Source organism: Pipra filicauda, unplaced genomic scaffold (genome assembly GCF_003945595.2).
Source record: "Pipra filicauda isolate LSUMZ 115617 unplaced genomic scaffold, ASM394559v2 scaffold306_size1276767_pilon, whole genome shotgun sequence".
Classification (NCBI taxonomy): Eukaryota; Metazoa; Chordata; class Aves; order Passeriformes; family Pipridae; genus Pipra; species Pipra filicauda.
In genome coordinates this window covers 457,285-479,194 of record NW_024104428.1, presented here as the reverse complement: position 1 = coordinate 479,194, position 21,910 = coordinate 457,285, and the positions used below count along the sequence as shown (strand labels likewise).

Below are 21,910 nucleotides of genomic sequence, written 5' to 3'. Positions count from 1 at the left end.
TGTTTCACTGTTTCTAAATCACCGGGCACGGTGGGGCATCAGCCACAGAATCACTGGCTGGTTGAGGAAGGCGATTGTCACACTCTGCTCTGCGCTGGTGCAGCCTGATGTGAGTCCTGTGTGTGGTTTTGGGTGTCACAATATAAATAAGAAGGATATAAAGCTATTAGAGAGTGCCCAAAGGAGAACTTATGAAGATGATGAAGGGTCTAGAGGGGAAGCCATATGAGGAGCAGCTGAGGTAACTTTGTTCAGCCTGGAGGAGACTGAGGAGAGACCTCATTGCAGTCTACAGCTTCCTCATAAAAGAAGCAGAGGGACAACCACTGATCTCTCCCTTGGCGAGTGACTGGACCTAAGGGAATGGGGAGGTTTTTGTTGGATATCAGGAAAAAGTGCTTCACTTGGATGGTGGCTGGGCACTGGGACAGGCTCCCCAGGGCAGTGGTCACAACACCAAGCCTAGCGGAGTTCAAGAAGCGTTTGGACAACGTTCCCGGGCACACGATGTGATGCTCCGAGCTCCCGGAGGCCGCTAGAGGGACCCGCCCGCCCGGGGAACGGCTCCGCTCCCGGCGAGCGGCCGCGACCCAACCCCCGGCCCAAAAAACCCCGACCCCGCAGCGGGTCTGCAGCGGCACGAGTGGCCTGGGACGGCGAGAACAACCCAAAAATCGCCTCCCGTTTCTCCTGTTTGCAACCCGCTGCTTGTGTACTCGCGATTGCTCGCCCGCAGCCCGGGGCTGAGGCGAAGATGCTCTGCCCCGTGAGAGCGCGGCGCTCGCCGACAGCCCGCTCCGCTCCTTCCTCCTTCTCCCCGGCACCCCTTTCATCTGTGCTGTGTTTCTCTCTCTCTCTGTGCCTTAATCAATAATCCGTCACTCCTCTTTTGATTTATCCTCGTGCAGCCAAGGATGAGTGAGCACAGGGCAGGTTGTCATTTCGTAGCCTTCCTCGTTCCCCTGGAGGATCTTTTAACGAGAACTTTTTTTTGCCCGGTTACACGAAATAAGTCAAACTTTCTACTGAAGTAACTCTGATCCTTTGCTCACCGTGTGCAGTGTGGTGTGGGTGAGAACAGTCAGAGTGTGGAGAAGGGTGAGAAGAAGGGGTGGTTCAGAGATTAGATTTATTTTCTGTTAAATCTAGACTGTTTCCTTCTATTTTACGTCTTGTTCACGGGTTTAGAGCTTGGAGGGGGTTTCAGTTGCTTTTTGTTATTCTTCTCCAGTCAAACAGAAGTGAGGAGCAGTGGAGTAAATTGGTTGAGAAGCACTTTCACGCTATGCTCAGTCAGATGGAGAGGCAGGCGAAGGCCAGGCTGGCAGGGGCTGGGGAGGATTGACATCCATCGGGGTATTCAACAAGGAGAAGCAGGAAACATTGTTGTGGTTTGACTGTATAACTTGTATTTGTGAAAAGCAAGCTAAGCATATACCCCTGCCATGTCTAAAGCAGGGGACAAAATCTCCATTCATACTCCATGTACTTAAGGTGGCTTTTGAGAGGGCAAAAGGGCATCATTGGGATATAGATAAGATTTTAAAAGGTGTCCTTTCATACTAGCAATTTTTTTTTCTCTACTGCTTGGAGCCTTTAAAATCTCAGTACTTGCAGTTCCCCAGTCTCACTGGCTGTGTATGCTGGGTGCTGACCAGTATTGTCACACTAATCTTCAAGAAGGATCATGTGTGCTCAGCTACACAGTGCTGTACTGACCCTGTGTGGGATGGAGGTGGCAAAACAACCTCCTCCCCATCTCTCAGCTTCTGGGAGGTGCCAGGCAGCTTCGAAGTGAACTGGCACTTTTGTTAGTTGGATCTGAGCCGTGATGAGTTCAAGCAAGTTTACTTCAAGGCTGCCTGACTCCATAAGGAGAAAACTGCTCAGTCTTTGTCATTCCTTCTTCTCCTTTTCCTTCCCCTTTCCTGATTTTGCCTTGCTCCACAGCTCTAATTGTCACCCCTCAAACTGTAGTGCATGATTCCTTGTGCAGTTCAACAAAGGGATGCTCAAAATCCTGCACCCGGGGAGGAACAACCCCGTGCACTAGTATATGCTGGGGGTTAACAAGCTGAAAAGCAACTTGGCAAGAAAGAACCTGGAGTCAGACTTGTGGGCAGAAAGCTAAACAGGAATCACACCATGAGCTTATGGTAAAGAAGGACACTTGTGTTCTGGCCTGCACAGGGAGGAGTGTGACGAGCAGGTCAAGGGAGGTGAACCTTCCTCTCTGCTCAGCACTGGTGAGGCCACACCTGGAGTGCTGGGTACAATTCTGGTCTCTTTGGTACAGGAGAAACATGGACATACTGGAAAGAGTCCAGGGAGGGGCCACTAATAAATTGAAGGGGATGGAGCAACACCTCTGCGAGGGAAGGCTGAGAGACCTGGCGCTGTTCAGAAGAAGAGAAGGCAAAACTTATCTCTGTGATAAATACCTGAAGCGAGGGTGCAGAGAAGATGTAGGCAGGCTCTGTTCAGTGGAGCCCAGTGACAGGACAAGAGGCAACAGGCCTGAAACATGGGAGGCTCTGTCTGAATGTGAGGAACATTCTTACTGTGAGGGTGGCTGAGTGCTGGCACAGGCTGCTCAGAGTTGGTGGAGTCCTTGCTGGGGGATATCAAAAAGCCACCTGAACATGGCCCTGGACAGTCTTCTCTAGGTGACCCTACTTGAGCAGGGGGATTGGACAAGATGAACTCCAGAGGTTCCTGCCAACCTCAACGTTTTTGTGATTCTGTGATTCCTGCACTAGTTTTGAAAACACCCTTTGTTTTCTTGTTTTGTATGCTGAATGGTACCCCAGGACCTCAGTCTGAGGTGTTGGCTGCCTACTTCCCTGGAGTTTTGGTTTTCTAACTGTAAAAGTGAGATAAGACTTCCTATCTACCTCAGATAATTAGTTGGTTAATATTTCTCCCATACTTCAAAAACAAGAAGAGAGAAATACTTGTCAAAATGCAAAAGGCCATCAACTAATGAGGTTAGAAACACTCAAATGGTAATATAACTTACCTTTATGCGTGTGAAAAATGAAATCATGCTTACCTGTTATAGATACATCTTTCTTGGAAAACTGTTTTGGGTTCAAAACAACAGCAGTTTGTTGGCTGTCAGAGTAGATACGGAAGAAAAATTCACAACATGAAAACCCTTAACTTGAATTTTTATCATCTTAATTTCCATATACCCAAGCTGATTGATCCCCTCAAGCTTCAAGAGATTAACTTTATGAAGACAGGGAATGCAAGCCCTTTACTGACCAGCATAGAGCTGTTGAGGTAGTTGCTAAATATGCTAGAAGCACCGAAAGAGCCCATCTCAGTTAGGACAGACAGTAAGCTGCAGGAGCTGATACTAAGGGAACATGAATATCTGTTTAAACTCCTCTTGGCAGGGAAGAGGGGCCAGATGCTGAACTGCCCCTTGTTTTGTTAGTGGTTAGTACTGACTAAATTTGGTGCTGGTGGCATTTTCTTTGAAGGGATCTCTTTTTGCATCCCCTGGGGGAGCGCTGCTGCTCTGCCTTGAGCCCACCTGGTCATCAGCCAGTTCAGGCTGCCTCCTGGCTACCTCCAAAGTAATAGATGGATGTGCAAGGTTTTGACTATTTTTGCTGTGGATAAAGGCACAGCTTTGCTCCTGCTGATTCTTGGTGTGTGTTTGTGGAGCAACTGCCTTCTAGTGACTGCCAGCCTAGGAACGACTGGAGTGCAAACTGGCTGATTTCTTATTTCATGGCTGTGGACTATTTTATGCAGCTTTGTACTGTGAAATATGGGAAACCAGGCTTAGCCAAGAGTGAGTTGCTTAGCAGACGCTTGCTGTCATACAAATTAGCCACAGCTTTTGCATCCTGGAGTGCTGCCAGCACAGAGATAGCTATTGCATTAGATGTCTGCTACCAGTCATGATCTAAACTGAAAGTGAGATGATTAATCACTCTACCAGCATTATCTTAGCAGGTAGTGCTTTTTGTGGTGTTAAACGTGTTTCTCATCTTTAAACCCAAACCATAAAATACTTCTGAGTTTCAAATCAATGAATGTACAGGAAGAACAGGAAGAGGTTTAATTTAGTGAGGGGAAATATCATGCATGTGTAGGAGGCTATCTTGCTTTAGAATTGAAAGAGAGGCTTATTTTACTAGTGCCACCCATCTAATATGTAGCAATGAATACCTTCAAAACTATATTTTAAATAAATGTGTGCCTGTATCATATATATGATATGTGTTATACCCCTATATTATAAATAAGTGTGGATACAATCGATTTGAGCTACTAGTGGACAAAAAGTAGTAGCATCTGATGAGCAGCATCTTTGACTTTGACACTGCCCCAACCAGGATTTTTAATACACAGTTGTACTAACGTAGTTTGACTAATAAAACACAGTATTTTTTCCTTGCCTAAAAAATATTCCCCTGTGAAATTTTCCTGAGTGGCAGAGTTCTTACTTAAAGAGGTATCAGGAATTTTTGGTAATAAAAATTGGTAATTTTTAGCAGATCAGCTGCTGTTGGTACTGCCCCTGTACTGCAGCAGTGCTTTTTGCAGGAGGAATACAAGACCCACCAGCCGATGCCATTTGCTGCTCACTTGGGTGCTGGAGAGTTGCAGTTCTTGTTTCTAGGTGAGACAAGTGTTACGTTTATGCTTAATCTTCACAGGGCTGCTACAAGGGTTTCCTTTCACTTTCCTGCAGTGATTAGTGATTTAGTGTGCAGAGGTTCAAAAAAGCCCTTTCTTGCAGTGGCTGCAGCGGCGACTTTTCTGTTTCCCTTCTGCAAGGGAATCTGAAATGGGAAAGGCCAAGTAGTAATGTGTACTTGCCTAGAAATAATGTGCTGAGTTTGTAACTACTGGAGAAAATAGTTTGGCACAGAGCTATTTCCGTGTACCTCCCTAGCAGCAAGAACAATTAGGCACCAGCTGAAGACAGTGACTGCCAAAAGCGCATTTGGATGAGGTGGGTGTTCCTGGGTGGTACAGTCATGCGTTAACAAGTGCGACTGCATCACTAAAACAATGTATTTTTGTATCCCCAAGCTCTTTGTAGGGATATGCCATCCTCACGAGGGAAGGGCACCAATAAAGCATCTGGCAGGGAGGGAAGGCGTAGAAATGAGGACAGGATAATGAGGTATATCTAACTGCTTGCTGTTAGCAAAAACCATCCACCTGAACGGGGTATCGTGTTCACAGCCGCTTCAGGAATCATTCTGTCTGAAAGCTGAAGTGGGAGTGGGTCAGCTGCTTCAAATCCAGTTCTCTGGGGGTTGGAAAAAATCTAAAGTGATAGGTGGATGTGTGGGCAGCAAACAGCAGTGGGGAGGGCAGCTGCAGCAGGGATAGGGATCCAGGAAGCTTTGTGCAAACTCTGGAGGAGATGTAAACCCTTTCCCCGAAAAACACACGCAGAGTCTTCTGATAGAGACAGGAAACCAGACATATTTTTTTGCTGTTTGCTGAGACTGAACTCTCCCAGGGCACAAAAAAAAATCTTAGCTCCAGTGCACAAAACCTTGCTCCTTGAATCTTGTGCTAAGGTCCAGGGGATGCCTGTTTACTTCATAGGCAGGGGAAGCAGCATCTTGCAGGAATCTTAACCTTTATGCACTTTGAAAGAGGAACTCGTGTTTTTTTTCTGAACACATCACATGCATGGGTAAATGCTAGAGATGAAATGATACTGTGTGGTGGTGTGTGAGAAAGTGTTTGGCACAGTGGATTCTGTCAGGGAGCGAGTGATGAGTCGCAGTCAGACACCAAGAAATGATGGTCCGCAAGCCGCAAGTGCTTTTAATAAAGTAACTGCCCACTCGTTTCATTGCATTTCTTGTAGTTGCCTCTTCCACCACTGGGTGTTGAAGGGTGAGCAGGTACAGCTCAGTCAAAACCATACAAAAGAAACCACCCTGCATCTTGAGAAATGTTCAGCATCTTAATTAGGTTCAGAGTAGAATACTGTTAACAGTGCATAAATGACAGCTATTTTCTGTTTATCTACATATGGTTCCATTCTTTGAGTTTTATCCATTATTATTTAAATGAGTATTTTAAGTATCTCTTCTCCTAAAAAGCAGCCCTGTGTTTTTTCTTCCAATTTGATTTCACAAGATATTGTCAAACATCTTACGTGTGAGAGGACAAACAATATACTCCATACTCCAGCAGTCACAAAGGGAGAAGCAGGGGAGAGGAATAGATGCCTCCCGATAAAAAATATTATGAGTCAGTACTCAGGAAACATGGGAAACAGATCTTCAATATTAAATGTTGCAGTGGGGTTTTCTTTGCTGCCTCCTGCTAATCTGCTAATCCTTTTAGAAAGCTAGATTTCATGGCTCTTTCTGGAGACAGCAGAGCACAGCTGATGTTTAAAGCAATTTCTTTTCTTTCAGCATAATGCAGCCATTGCTGAGGTCACAGGGGCTGTGCTCTGGCTGCAATGGTAGTGAAGTGCACTAAGCTTGCACTGAGCAGGAGCCAATTCCATTCTGTAGCATCCTAGTATCCTCAAAATTTAGCTGTGCCACTGCTGTGCTAGAGCTACATAATATGACAAATGCGCTTTCCATTAGATTCCTGGCTGCGTTAAAACCAATGCTAAAGCAAATGCACCATTTCTAGTAGTTCTGAATAGCATTTCATTTGGACCCTGATGTGAAAGCAGAATACAGTAAATTGCAAGTGACAGAAACAAATTAGTTCAATATCTCAAGTTTCAAACCTCGTCATCTTGCAAGAAACTCTTCTGACAGTTGTTGTGTCAGCTGGTAGCCAGTGAGCAAAATACAAAAATTATTGAACTCCAGAGTTTGTAATACAAGGAGGGAGAGGGGGAGAGAGAAACAACAGTGATGGCCTTTTTTTTTTTTTCTGGTGTCTGGGTTTTCTTGTTTAATGCAAACCACCGAAAGTCTCCTGGAAGAACAAACTGCAAAGACCAGTAACACCTTTCCCAAACTAAGGGTGAGCATAGTAGTCTCATGTCTCAGTTTTTTTGTGATGTTCCTAAGCTGCTGGCCTAGGTGCCAAATTGTAGTAGGACATTGCTGCTGCTGACAGCCAGGTTTGCAGTTCATGTAAGGAGCCTCAGGTCCCTGTTCCTGTGAGGCAGCACTGAATGTCTGGCAATGAATTTGAAGCCGAACTCTCAGTGACAGAGCCTGAATGTGCTTGTCCTGAAAAGTGCAAAACCTGTCCCTGGGTTCTGATGTGGCTCTTAGTGACTCAGCTGCATGCAGGGGCAAATGCTCCCTGCTCTGTTAGTACCCTTAGCTGTCAGCAAGCCTGCACTGTGGCTTGGCATCTAGAGCATGCCAAGCAGAATTGGCCAAGGTGCCATCTTTGAGGCCTTAGAAGAAATGTATTCATTGATGTTGCCTTTGACTGGACAAGCTGTCCAGGGCTGTGCCTACAAGGCCCTTTTAGCTATTCTGGGACTGGGGATATGGACTAGATGCTCTGGGGGAAAGAGGGGTTTAGAGCTGCCTGCCAGTGTGTGTCCCACAGGATCCTCTGCCCACGTATGCCCTGCATACTGAGGCCACTCCATCTACCCCGGCTGCAGAAATTGATGCACAACCTTTTCCAGAGAGCCTTGGTGCTTTCTCACGTGCTTGGGAAGAGGGTGCACAGCTCTGGTGCTTGAGGCAGTCAAGGAAAGACTTAGGGCACACTCAGCTTCTGAGGATGGAAGGCTGAACTTGCTGTGCCAGAGCTGTCAGCCCCAGTTCTCCATTAGGTGAAGAAGCCACCCTCCAGCAGCAGCAGCAGCGCTCTGAGGGCCCTGGAACGAATGGCGTGTTTGGGTTTGGTGCTGCAAGTCGCAGGTTCTGCGCTTGGCCGGGTGTGCGAGGTAGGGATGAGGACACGAAGAAAGAAGTGTCTCATGCTTCTCTCCCTTCTAATGTCTCCATAAGGAGGACCAGCTGCTCTTTACGAGCTTTTTTTCTCCCCAGTTCCCATGGGAGTGGCGTCTCAGAGCACCGGGCACGATGTGTACCCAGCTCACTGGAGGTGCCCCAGGTATTTGGCTGTTTCCCCTGGGGCTCTGTCCGTGTCTGCTGGGGGTGTGCAGTGGCAGAGGGTTCACAACACTGGTTTGCTGTGAACCTGACAACCCATGGAAGCACACTGCCTGCTGCTGGGGTGCTGTGGGGGCATAACACGGGGAAGACCTTCATCTATGGGAGAAGGCAGGGCTGCAGCTGCACTCAGCTAATCAACAGAGGATGATGCTAGATATATTTAAAGCTACTACCCTTTGCTGGGAATGGCTTGGCTCTATGCTGCAGGCCTGTGACATACTGATAAAATCATGTTGTGATTCCATGGTGTATTTTCTATCCTATATTAGTAGGGTTTAAAAGCTGTGTGTTATTTTTACCTAAAATTTCATTGATGCTTGAGGGTTACTTTTTAAAAAAAATTGTCTACTTCAAGTGTGTATTTCCTTCATATTTAAGGTAATACCTTATGTTTCAAGTTAGGCAGCTGTGCAAATCCCAGCTGGATCAGAGCCACAATATGCTACCTCTTTTCTAGAGCAAAACCGATCCCAGATGATCCATCTCTTTTAAAAGTTGGGCAATTTATGCTCCCAATACTACTTATACAAAAGAAGTCATAATGTAAATGCAGAGTCTTGGTGCTTTTCCTTAAATACAACAACCATCATCTCAGTTATATAAATTTATACAGGTTAAAAAACAATGAGTATGTTCTTCTTATACGAACAAAAGCTCTTAAAAGTATTGCCTACACCGCACAAGCTTCTGGAAGGCTTTCTTGAAATCTTCATTAAAGATTGTGTAGATTAAAGGGTTAATAAGGGAATTTATATATCCCAGCCATGCTAGGAAATTAGACATGTCTTCTGAGATGTGACATCTTTCACAGGTATTAACAACTACTTCTTTTACAAAAAAAGGGAGCCAGCAGATCACAAACGCCCCCAGGATCAGACCCAGCGTAGTTGCTGCCTTTCGCTCCCTTGTGCTAGAGATTCTCTGTTTTTTCCAGGACTTCTCATGCTTAGATTCAGACCTGGGGCTTCGCAGGGTGACATTGATTTTATCAGAGTTCACCAGGGGATCTGATGTCTTCTCTGCCGTGCTGGGCATTGAAGCTGATTTGGTGCTTCTTTCACCCGCGTCCAAAAGGACTTGTCCATTCACCCCTTCCTCCCTCACGATCCGACTGACGCTCCTCCTGTGAAATGTCTTTGCCGCCTTGTATATCTTGTAATAGAGGATCAGAATCAAGGCCAGGGGGATATAGAAGGCGCCAAACGTGGAGTAAATGGTGGAGACTATGTGGTCGTGCTTGATGATGCACTCGTCGTCCCTGCTGGCCGTCTGGTGCCGCCAAAACAAGGGCGGCATGGAGATAAAAATGGATATGATCCACACCACTGCTATCATGATGGCAGCGTGCTTAGGTGTCCTTTTCCGTGCGTATTCCACAGCATCCGTGATCGCTCTGTACCGGTCCAGAGCAATGGCAGAGAGATGCAGGATGGAACACGTGCAGCACGTGATGTCCACGCTCAGCCAAATGTCACACACCACCTGCCCCATGATCCAGGTCTCCTTTACAATGTAGACAATGCTGAAGGGCATCACCAGGACTGCCACAAGGAAATCTGTCACTGCAAGAGAGCAGATTAGATAGTTGGCCGGGTGGTGGAGCTTCCTTGTCACAATTATTGCAGTCATCACGAGAGAATTGATGGCCGTTGTCATCAGAGCAAGCACAGACAGGGTAATGGAAATGAGAATCTTGGATGTCACCCATTTGAACGGTTCTGATGTACTGTTTTGATCAGTTGAGTTTATTAAATCCATGTTCCCTTTTAAAGGTGATCTTTACCCGTAGCTGTTACCTGTTGGAAAAGTAAAAACGTTCAGAAAGTGCATCCTTAATCTGCAAGATCTCTTGAATTTTTTCATCTTAAAAGACTGTTGGCCCCCAACCTTACAAGAATTTCAGACTTATCATTAGAAATTATTCTGTCTCCAAACAGATTTTCCTGGCTAGCACTATGTGGGATGCTCTGCTTTTAGGCTTGTACTGTTCACTCCACTAAGCAATGTAACAACTGTCAAAAACATTAATCCAGCAGGCATAATGCTTATTTTCTCTATGTAAACTTCTTTTTCCCCCTATCAGTACGTGAGTCATTCCTTATGTATAGATAAGCATGGGCTTTCTAAACTGGGTCATAGTTTTCAAGAGAAAACAGAAACGTGAAACGTTGCAGTATGAATAGAAGAAAAAAAAATTGCAGGTCGGAAGTGTCATTTTAGAGTTTCCTCTTCCTCAGCTCTAAAATGAAACAGCTAAACATATTCTAAAGCTTCAGACTGTTAACTCATTGTCTAACTGAAATATTATCCATAGGTTTGTCTTGAGAGCATCTTTACTTTTCCTCAAGTTTTGCTATTCTGTGGCTGCTGCTGAAGAAAACTGCAAAATACTTGGGTGCCAGTTGTTCTCCTAACTATTCTTACTATGGAAACAGCTTAAAGCCTCTTATGGCTCTGCTGGAAGAAAAAAAGCAGGGAAATAGTGATGAAATAAGTTCTTGACTATGTTCTGGGAATGAGCACCCTACTTTCTTACCAAGAAGATTTTCTGAGCACTCTCTGGACAGCAGCTGAATTAGGAGTTTCCACCTTTTACTGTGAGTACAAGCTCCACTCTAAAGAGGATCAGATTTCATCCTCTTGTGAGTTCTGACCTGCAGTTTCTCGAGTGAGTGAGATCTACCTGATGAATCCCTAAGCAAGAGTTTGCTCTGACAGATTTTGGAGTGTAGTGAGTGACTTGCACTTGTGTTGCCTTGGATGCCACACGTATGGAAATACGTGAAATAAGTGAATAATTTTTTTAGGAAGAATGGGTCTCATTAATATGACTAAAACATTTTGATATTGTGCCAGAGTGGCTGGAAAGGCATCTCATATACTGTTTAAAACCTTAGACCCAGCTCACTAATTTGGTTTGATATTCTAACCTGATCAATGCTTAATACACTATTGACCTACTCAAAAAAGTTTTTAGCACTGCTTGTCCAACATTTCATTGAATGGAAGCACAAGGAGAGGAAATGTTATTTCATGTGCTGATGTTCACAAATGCTGAGCAGATTCTTGTCCTGTACATGAACTGATTACAATGTGAGTGCTCTTTCTGTGTTCCTTATTCTGAACTTGAAATATACTTTACACATGTAAAAATAGACCCTTCATCATGTCAGTGTCACCTTAAAACCTGAATCCACAATAATTGCTAGTTTGCAGGTATTTTTGTCTATAGTCAGTTGCCTTCTAGAGGAAGAATAGGTATAGATACAGTATTACCTGGTGAATGTTCCACCTCTGCTAAACAAATCATCTTTTTCGAGCTTGTGTAAACACATGGGAAAAAAAGTTTACTGGAAAAACCAAGACATCTGTTGATATCCAGTAGTTGATCACACAGTTACTCATTACGGTTAATTACCTTATAAATTTCCAACTCTTTGGATATTAGTCCTTAATTGCAAGCAAGAAAAAGCAATTTAGAGATAATGAAAGCTGATTAATGGCTTTTGAAGGATTATTCAGTTTGAGACCGTGGAGTAAGGAAAATAGCATGGGTAGGTTTGTAAAACTGCTGTGTAGGAATAAGTAAGTTTCCTTAGTGCTGCTGTGATTTGGAGGCCCTTTATAAGAACACAGTGACAGAAAAGTGCTTATTTGCCAAGTGCAGTGATTATGCTCCTCTGTGTGGCTTTAAGATTATCAGCTGGTGTGCTCAGCTTTCATTCAGGCTGCTGGCATGGCACAACAGGGGCATTGGAGACTCTCACACCGAGTTTTTCGTGGACTACTGGGAGATGGATAATTATGCTGGGGTCTCCTGTTCATGGGACACAACCTGTTCTTTATGGTATCCGTCCGGACAGAATGTTCTCCTGCTCCTGTGTGGAGAGTTAAGAGCCTCTGCTGTGCCAGCAGGTGTCCAGGGTGGTCCTCATGGGCTGCTGCAAACACCAGAGTGTGGCTCCATCCAAGGGAGACAGCAGTAACCATACTGATCTGCCCTCCATGGAAGTGCCTCCTTTTGAGGTTAAAGGGCCACTCAGTGGGCTGTGCTGCCAGTCACAAAATTTGGTGGCTTTCCCTGTTCAGGTGGGATGGGGATCTTCTAACTGGTGGCAACCCATTAGAAACTCTAGTGTTGGAAACATCCGTGCAAATTTATTGGGTGATCACTAACTAAAAAGATTGTTTTATAAATGTGTGGAGTTGACATGCTGACAGCATTTAAGGACTCCTGCCTCTCTCTCTCTCTCTTTTTATCACATCCAAGATGAACTAATTCTGGATTTTCTCTTGCTCAGTTGAACTCATTTCAGTCAGTTGCCATCACTGGCTTCTGCCCTCAGTAAGCAACTGACCCACTTACTGACTAGGAGTGTGAAGGATAATCCTGTCAACACTGCACTGAATTAGGAGTTAGGAAAGCTGGCTTCTGCCCCGGGGCTGTAGGCTTTCCTTGTCAATTCTGGAGCAAATTCGTTATGGTGCTTCTGTTAATTCTCTGTAAAATAGCTGCAAGAGTACTTCCCTGGTACTCCGTGTATTTGTATTGCTTTCTCTTTTATGCACTTATTGCAGGGAAGATCTAATCTCAGGTCATACCCAAGGTGCTGTGGGCATCCTGGCATAGCTACACACTGTGTTTCCAACTTGGACTTTGCTGTTATTCCTGTGAGACCACCAAGCTCCTGCCTCACAGAGCAGGCACAGTCCCTCTGCCTTGCAGTGTGGTGTCTCCTTATGGCCACACACCTGACATAAGACTTTTTCTAAATAAAGCATGGAAGACTTGGAGCTCTCTTCTCTGAGCATTGAATTTACTTTGGTGAATGAAAACAAACTTGCAGCCATGCTGAACTGGAGAGAAATCTGTATTTCAACAAGTATAGAATGGGTTTAGCAGTGACTATTTTCAGCATGCAACTATTTTCAAAAGAATTATTACAGTCCAGATGTTTTAAAGGCTACTTTTGTGGAACTGGCAACTCAGTGCCCCACTTGAAGGACTAAGCTGAATCTATCTTTGAGTTATCTAAGATAACTCAAATTCCCTGGGAGTTGTTCTTGATGCAGTTGTAAGTGTTGTCTTTTTCTATTACCTTTTCAGTATGCAGCTGTTGTTGGAAAACTTTGGAAAGACTTGAAACTTCAATTGCATTATACTGTCCTGAATTTAAGATTGGTGAAAAAAACATCTTGTACTTTATTTTTGCTATTTATTTATTATTATTTATGGTTGCTGAACAAGAGCTCTGTAAACAAAGGAAGATAGCATGTCTATTCTCTTGGATACATGAACATTATTATTTTTGGGGAATAAGCCACTTCTACAAATCTCCTTTCCTTCCCTTCCAGATATGGCATGTTAGGGTGACCAGAATATAAGTACTTTTTGTCTTTAAATGCACATATATATCATCCTACTGATCTTGTTTAGAAGGCATGGTGCAGCCTTATCACGAAAGTAAACACTGAATTTGTCTGGTGGCCACTCAAAGAAAACGGATGTTGTTGGTCCTCCTCAGTTCTGCCTGAGCATGTGTGTGTGTTATTAAGCCCATAACCACTCATTTGTGTCTGAGATTTACAAAACAGTAATAAGATTACTCCTGTTCAATAGCATTAGTGCGTCCTTTCACCTTTGGAAAACAGTACTACTCTCCCTTTTAGTAAACCTGAAAAACAACGCGAAATGCTGACAGCTGGAAAAACGTGGCTGGGAATGCCTTTGAGAAGGGCATTCATCAGCCTGCTGTTTGGGATTCTGAATTTAGACCGAATTTTGGGGCCTGTTTTTATTTTTTTTGTCTTTGGTTGGTTTGTTTGTTGTTTTGTGGTTTTTTTTGTTTGTTTTTTGTTTTAGTATTGCTTTAAGCATTGGCAGGGGGAAAACTTGCCCATTAGGGTTTAAGTACTGCTTTTGAATAAGTTTTCAGAGTGCACTGCGAGGGGTGGGAGGTGGTGTTTTCTTGCTTTTTTTCATGGGTGTTCATTAGCAAAATCAGTCTTAATTAAAAAACAGTAACAGCACTCAGACAGCAAAATGGGCCACTGATTGAACCAAGGGTATTTAAACTGCTACAGGCAGCAATAACAGCCTTTGTGCATTAAGTAAACACAAAGCTGTGTCAGGGGCACAGACACATCCTGCTCTGCTTGTTTTCAGCCATCCTGTTTTTATCACCTGTTTCTGTATGGGCTAATCAGATCCCCACTGAAGGTAAGACTAAAATAACCATAGAAAGATTAAGTAGCTCTAAGTATCAGTCTTGCCTGGGAGCTGAAATTTCTTCTGAAGCTTTTATAAGCTTGTAAAAATCCTTCCTGATGTGACTGTGTGTCTTTAGATACTAACCATGTGATGTACTAATGACAAGTAGCTTAGTAATGATCCATCATATTAAATATGAGGAGAGGGAAATATTACTCCTTTGGATTAAACAAATCTGTTTAAGAAGGATGAGCTTGTACTTGGATCTGATAGGGGATGCACTTGGGGCTTGAACCCTAGTGCCCCAGCAGATGGAGCAGGAGTAGAGGGACATTTTCACTTGGTTCTTAGAGTCCTGTCCTTAAATTCTTTCCTCCCAATAACTCTTGCTAAGGCTCCTAAAGCTACAGTGCATCCCCCTGGGACAAGGCAGGGATAACTAGAAGGTTTGTGAGAGAAGTTACTTGCCAGCCCAAGGCTGCTGCAGCAAACTTGCCTTTCCTGGAACGCAAAGTAGCTGTCTGTCAGCAGATTGAAGCGCGAAGCAGAAATTACAAGGTTGCCAACTTTCCTTACCCCGTGTGCATTTCTGCATGCTTAAAACCCATTTTTTTCTCCTCGTCTGCCTCCACCCTGTATCTGCAATTTAACTAGGAAGCTGAGTTCTTTCCAGTTCTTAACCTGTCAGCAAATATTTGCGTATGCATTGGATTCCCTGTTTGGGTGGTACTGTCTCAATCCATGGGACTGAGCACCTTCTGGACCTGAAGTGTGTTGGTAGCTGGAAGAATATCTCAAAAACTGTTTAGGTTTTGCCGTATGAGTCTCTACAGTCTGGAGTTATTTATAACCTCCACTTGTAAAAGGTCACAACAGACCCATTTCTGGAAACAGAGACCACAATTATAAAATCATGAATGCATCAGTTGAACTAATACGAACTAAAGATAATGTGGAGTTCTGCCTCCCAGGCACCCCTTGGGAGAAGCACGGGCAAATAAACAAACTTTGCAGCATGCCCTCAGTATCAGTATAACACAGGAAGGAAACAAATCAGAGAGTCCTGGAGAACAGGAACCTCCAGGTCTGAGCACAGGCGCTCTGATTTCATGCAGAATGGCAAAGGCAAGTCTGTTTCTGTGCCTTGAATGCAAGGCACAGAAGTTGCGTAGTAAACCTGTATTTGATGCTTTTCTTAGCTGTGTTACAGTCTTAAAAGTCCTTCTGTTGGTAAAACTATGTGCTGCAGTACATTTTGTGTCAGGCACAACAAAGATTATGCTTTCTTTAATTTTCTGGATGTCTCTTTAAATTGTTTCAGCCAACAGAAATAATCCGAAGTGGCTAAAATGACAAAGCCTGTTAGACTTAGCCCTGAAAGTTACCACCCCATATGTCTGCTCTGTCGTGTTATTGCTCCTGGAACCAAATCAACAGGAGGTAGGTAGTGCTTCCACTGAAACAGCTGAAATGCAAAGTCTGAAGGCTTTCCTGAGCTGCCAGGGAAGGTGAGTGAACTTGCCCTCTGCCACTGGGTGCTGAGAAGAGAGATGCAAGCAGCAACTCCGTCAGGACCAGAATGAAGGCAGAATTCTCTGGCAAAGGGGCAGAGTGAAGCACTGAAATAGCTCTGTCCTCATCTCCCTGGTGTAACTAACTCATCTTCATGCTTCCTACTGTATGAACTGCAACGTGCTGGCTGCGACTGCTCTGACACGTCTCCCTCCAGGAGCCTTTGATCCTTGCTTCTTTACTCCACGAGCATTACCAAGTGCTCTGTGTTCTCCAGTCTGCAAAATACCAGACTCTTCAAGCCCAAACATGACAATCCCACAGAACAGGGATTCCTGTGCCTCTGTCACAGGGGGACAGCTCCTTGACTCTGGGACCTGGATAGGTGGGCCGAGACCAATGGTATGAGGTTCAACAAGACCAAGTGCTGGGTCCTACACTTTGGCCACAACAACCTCATGCAACACTACAGGCTGGGAGCAGAGTGGCTGGAAAGCTGCCTGGTGGAAAAGGACCTGGGGGTGCTAGTTGACAGTAACTGAACATGAGCCAGCATGTGCCAAGTTGGCCAAGAAGGCCAATGGCATCCTGGCCTGGATCAGCAATAGTATGGCCAGCTGGATCAGGGCAGTGATTGTCCCTCTGTACTCAGCACTGGTGAGGCCACACCTCAAGTGCTGTGTCCAGTTCCCTCACTCCAGGAAACACATCAAGGTGCTGGAGCGTGTCCAGAGAAGGGCAGTGGAGCTGGGGAAGGGTCTGGAGCCACAAGTCTGGCGAGGAGCAGCTGAGGGAGCTGGGGATGTTTAGCCTGGAGAAGGGGAGGCTCAGGGGAGACCTCATCACTCTCTACAACTCTTGGAAAGGAGGGTGTAGCCAGGTGGGGGTCGGTCTCTTCTTCCAAGCAACTCGCGATAGGACAACAGGACATAGTACTTAGCTGTGCCAAGAGAGGTTTAGTTGTACATTAGGAAGAATTTCTTCAGAGAAAGGGTGACTAGGTGTTGGAATGGGCTGCCCAGGGAGGTGGTAGAGTCCCAGTCCCTGGAGGTGTCTTAGGAAAGACTGGCCGTGGCACTCAGTGCCATGGTCTGGTTAACCCGGTGGTGTTTGGTCACAGGTTGGATTTGATGATCTCAGAGGTCTTTTCCAACCTAACTGATCCTGTGACTTCAAACATGTCACTGCAGTTCCTGAGGAGGTACCACTTGAGCTGGCTTTAAACTCAGTCAGGTAACCATGAGCAGAGTGCTCAACAAAACCTTCTTGGGAAGCAGGGTTGCTGCATAGGTGGGGTTAGTCTGTGGTGCATTCCTTGATGCCCTTGTCATCTCTACTCGCCTCTGTTGGACTGCAGTGTAGTCACATGCTCTTGCCAAGCCTGCCTGGAGGATACTTCCCCTTCTTATTGTCACCACATCTGTAGCAACCACTGCGTTTGCTTACATGGAAGAATCATGTTCAGAGAGTAATTCTGCATTCCTTGCTGCTTCCGGTGCTGAAGTTAAGGGTTTGGTTTTCTGTCTCCTTTTGAAAAATTAGTCACTTGTCTGCGTTTGCTCTTTATTTCATGTCCCTCTGCCATCTGTTTTAATCTAGCTGAGAGGGATAGGAGGGAGGCAAGCCAGCATCTCAGCCAGCCCTCTGGGAGGGTGGAAGGAGGAAGCTGCAAGAACAGCACAGTGCACGGGATGACAGACTTGCTTATATAGAACAGCAGGCATGCCTCCCAAATTCAGATTCAGTTCCTGTGTGGCCAGAGAGGGAATGTGTTATGATTTGATGATTTTGGCTGGAGAAAGGGAAAACTTCATTTCCCTGTTCACAGTTCTCCTGAGGAGATAGCACTGATTTGTTTCTATAATTCATTAGATAAGAGGATTCAGCTTCCTGTCTTATTTGAGGTCGGTCTGAATCCTTAGTCCAGACAACTCTGGATAACAGTGGCCTGGAGAGTTCCCTCTTATCTTGTATATGCTGTGGAAGAGCCCCAGAGGACCAGGCTCTGGACAACAGAGCCCATGGGAGCTGCTTCCTGCCATCACTTCTATTGCTGGTGTTTGGAGCTGTTCAAAAAAATATCTGCGAGAAGTAAAGCAGTATCTGGGTACCCCATAGCCTAGTATGAGCTCTGCACTGAGCAAAACAGTACCTTCATGATGGCAAGTATTCTATACAGACAGACAAAATCCCATGTAACTGTGGCCAACACCCTGTCCTTGGAGGCACATGTCCCCCTGGATGGGTGCTCGGGGCCTGAATCTGAACCCTCCATATCATAAGTGGGCCACTCACTTCCTATACCTACTCTTTGGCATCTATCCTTTGTTCAGTTTGGATCTAACAGCCTGAAATGTTCCATTCAACCACAAATTTTCTGCATTAGGAAAAGATGTTTAAAATTTTTACTTTTGTTCTGTTGAAGAAAAAGCAAGGTTTTTGTTTGCTTTTATTTGGATTGGCAATGAATCAAAGAAGTGACTGTTCACCCATCTGTGTATATAATCTGCACAAGTAGTTTCACACTATGCAGGAATGGCTTTGCTTTCATGATTATAAACTAAATTTGTATAGGGGGTTAAAAATGCACAATGGTTTTTCTTGCATTTCAAAACACTGCCTTTTCAGGTAAGGGCTTAAAAACAGTGGGAACCAGAGAGCAGTGCTGGAGCAAGGAGGCTGAGAGGCAGTTTTACTTCCTTTTGAACAGTCATAAAATGCAGCCTTGTTTCTCCCACTTCCCCCTCATCCTTATGCTTTGAGGCCATGTGTTTTTTGCCAGGCCTCTGAAAACCTGTGTGTGGAGCTGTAAGTCACAAACCTTTTTCACTGATACACCTACTTCTTAAACTCTCTTGCAAGGGGGAGGTCAACTTCAGTAACAAAACAATTGTTATTTTCAAATATGTGCCTGGAAAAGATCTCTATTTCAATCTACAACATAAGGAAACATAATTTTCAAACTATCACCTTGTCCAGCAACAGGATATTACAGTTTTTTTGCTGTGTGCTTACCAGGGCAGCTTTGAGGGAGAACTGAACTCAGAAGAGTTTGCTGGAAGAGGCGTGAAGGCAACGTTTCACTGCTCCTCCTCTGCAATAGGGGTTCTGTGTGACACAAGAACAAGTCTGTGGCTGATCATTTACAACTTGGAGAGATGGCAAAATTGGCATAATCTGCAATCTCATCTCTGCCTAGTTTTTGGAGACTGATGGTTTTTTAGATAGTATTTATCTTACTGCATACTTCCCAGAGTCTTTCTCTGTATTCTTTTCACTGTGTCATTTGTCTTTATTCTCATCCTCACCTGATCATCCTGTAGACTGAAGAATAACCCTATCAGATGGTAAACTCTGCACTGGGATTGCATTAAACAGCAGTTCTCTAACATTTTCATTTTCAGGATTAACTGAGACAATTCAGGCTATTTCCTCTGAAAAATGTGCAAATAGCCCTGGCCAAGAAGTACTTAAGCAAAACAAACAACACAGTCTTTAAAATTGATGGGTTTGGAAGAGGGATGAACATTAGGAGCATCAGCCTTTTAGAGGAAGTAGAAGTCAAAATGGCTTTTTCCAATCTCCTTGGGAAAGACAGAGAGGAAAGGATCTACATGCCTCCAGAAAAGTAGGAAGAACTTGTAGAAAGCTTTCTTAAAGTAAAGCATCCATGGGAGAGGATTTTGTTGTGAATGAATGTTTGTTTTTTATTTCCTTCAGACAATGCTTTTCTGTCAGAGGATGCCAGGCTGCCTTGCCTTTATGACTTCCACCAGTGAACAATGGTGGCTCCAGGGAGAGTTCTAGAGAGAGATCTTTCCAAAACTCAGATATTGTGCCTTCAGACTTAGTCTATACTAAACAAGACATGTTTTCTGCTGTACTGTTCATGGATTGCCACAGTGCTGGTAGTAGAACACACAGAGCTATTCCTGTATGTACTTTCTCCTGCATGGAGACAGAGCATTAACGTTGGCAGGTAACTGGTCAGACTCTCCACGGGCACCACAGGCTACCTAGGAAGATCTCACTGGCTACTTTCATGTGCTTTTCCACTTGTGTAGTGTCATTTTTGTTTGTTTGTTTGATTGATTTTTATTATTTTTAGGGATTTAAATCCTGGCATTGACACAACTGAATATTTTAGCCAGAAGAGTTATGTTCACTCCGTGAATTGGCTTAAGTGCTAGTGGCAAAAACCCCATTTTCTTCCAGGCCTGTATAAACCATCTGTGTCTTGAGATCTCGGTTGCAGCTATGCTGGCAAAACTTCTCTAGTGCAGATTGGGCTTTAGCTTTCCTCCTTTTCACAGTTTCAGACTGCTCTGCAGCTCTTGAGCATGCCTTTCTCTCTGCTTCAGTTTCTTACTGCATTGCAACATGATCCCCTGTAAAAGTACCAGTATTTGGAATAATACTGGAGAGAATTTGAGGCAGTGGAATGCCTAGGAAGGAAGGATGCTGGAGTACCCCCTGTATTGCACTTGCATGTGTCTATATCCTACAGTGCTGCTGAATATTGTTGAACTTATACAAATACAGCAATTTCTTTGAAGAACCGGGATGCACCAAATAGCACATCTGTGTGGTGTGGTGGGAGTCAGTGTCGTGGGATTTCTGAGTTTTCTGCCATGCTTCCTTGGATCAGTGTGTGCCTGCTGCAGTGGGGATGAGAGGGAGGTGAACCGGAGCAGCTGCCACCAGCCCAGACCAGCAGCTGGTCTGGAAATCACTTGGGCAGAGTTAGGACAGGGAGCCCAGTGAAATCCCTCAAGATCTCAGGGATCTCATTTTGGCAGAGGATGACAGTCTCTGTGGTCTGCTGGCACCACAGCTTGCTGAATAATTCCTGGTAACATTTAGCCTTGGGTATATTTTTAGGGGTACAAAACTTTCAAGAAAGCTGGTAGCAGCAGGACGGTGTGAAAAGTGTCCAAACAGAGAAACAAGGATTTATCTTTCTTAGGAAGCTTCCCAGATCTGTCAGGTCTCCCGTTGCAGAGGCTGTGATTGCTAAATCAGCTCTTAAGCTCTCTTAACGCTTTGTGAACTCATTTTCATTCCTGATAGGAAAATAACAGACTGTCACACACCACGTTTTTCCTTTGCATAATTCCGACGTAGTTGTGACACTTGACACACAGCACAGATGACTGTGAATGGCTTCTTAAAATTTAAACAGATGATTCAGAATTAATTATGAAAAACAACCTTATTGTTGTCCCAGGAATTCGGTACAGAGAGTCATTGTCTAACTAGTTTACCTAGTTTCCGTGGATCCCTAAAACTTCTCATTCATAAAACAGCTAAAGGATCTTGAATGATAATCCTAAGAAACTATTTCCATACAAAATTTCAAAGATTTTTACTGTTGCTGATTTTTTTTTTCCCCTTTGAGAATCTATCAATGTTGGCTTTCTAAGACCTTTTTTTTTAAAACGTAACTTTGTGATTATGAAAGCCTTCAGCACTGTAGAGAGGTTTAGGTACAACTTTATCCCAGGAATTTCTTGTAGGCAGCACTTCAGCTCTTGGTTTCCTGAGTAAGAAAATCATATGCAGTTTCAAAAGAGAATTGAGCATAGCTAACTTTTAGATTTAGATTATAATGCTGATTTCTCCTTAAGCTGTATGCTGAGAAAATAAAATTTGTCTTTTTATATGATAAGGATGTTTCTTTGTCATCTTGGTGCGTACTTGCAACATACTTCAATATATTTCATAATGACTGTTTAAAAAAAGCTGTTTGACAGCACTTGAACGTGGCAACACATAATATTAATTTGGTGGTGAAGAGAAGCATTAAACAGGCTCTGTCTAATTGCCCAAATCTGCAGAAGGCACATTGGTGCTCTGAATGGCTTTTGGAGAGTTTAGAAACCCTGCAGTATATTCTCAGCACTTTCTATGGCCCCTGGAGTTTCTGAGAGAGATAAAGATTATGAGAATGTGCTTTCACATAATAACCCGGTAAAAAGCAAGAGTAAAGGACAGAGGCAAATGGTTAAAGTGCTTTAACCATTAAGATTTTCAGAGACTGGAAGAGGCCTGGAAAAATCAAAGGTGAGCCAATGCTCCTGTATGA

At 44.2% G+C, this 21,910-nt stretch overlaps 1 protein-coding gene across 1 annotated transcript in view; it reads right to left on the bottom strand.

Moving 5' to 3' along the window:
• Positions 1-5,574: 5,574 nt before the first annotated feature.
• The window catches only part of HTR1F (5-hydroxytryptamine receptor 1F), a 109,023-nt gene continuing 92,687 nt past the window's right edge, over positions 5,575-21,910 (bottom strand). The window contains exon 3 of the mRNA XM_027719196.2: positions 5,575-9,898. Within this exon, the coding sequence (XP_027574997.1) occupies positions 8,760-9,860 (1,101 nt within the window). The 5' untranslated portion in view covers positions 9,861-9,898 and the 3' untranslated portion in view covers positions 5,575-8,759. The remainder of the gene's footprint in view (positions 9,899-21,910) is intronic.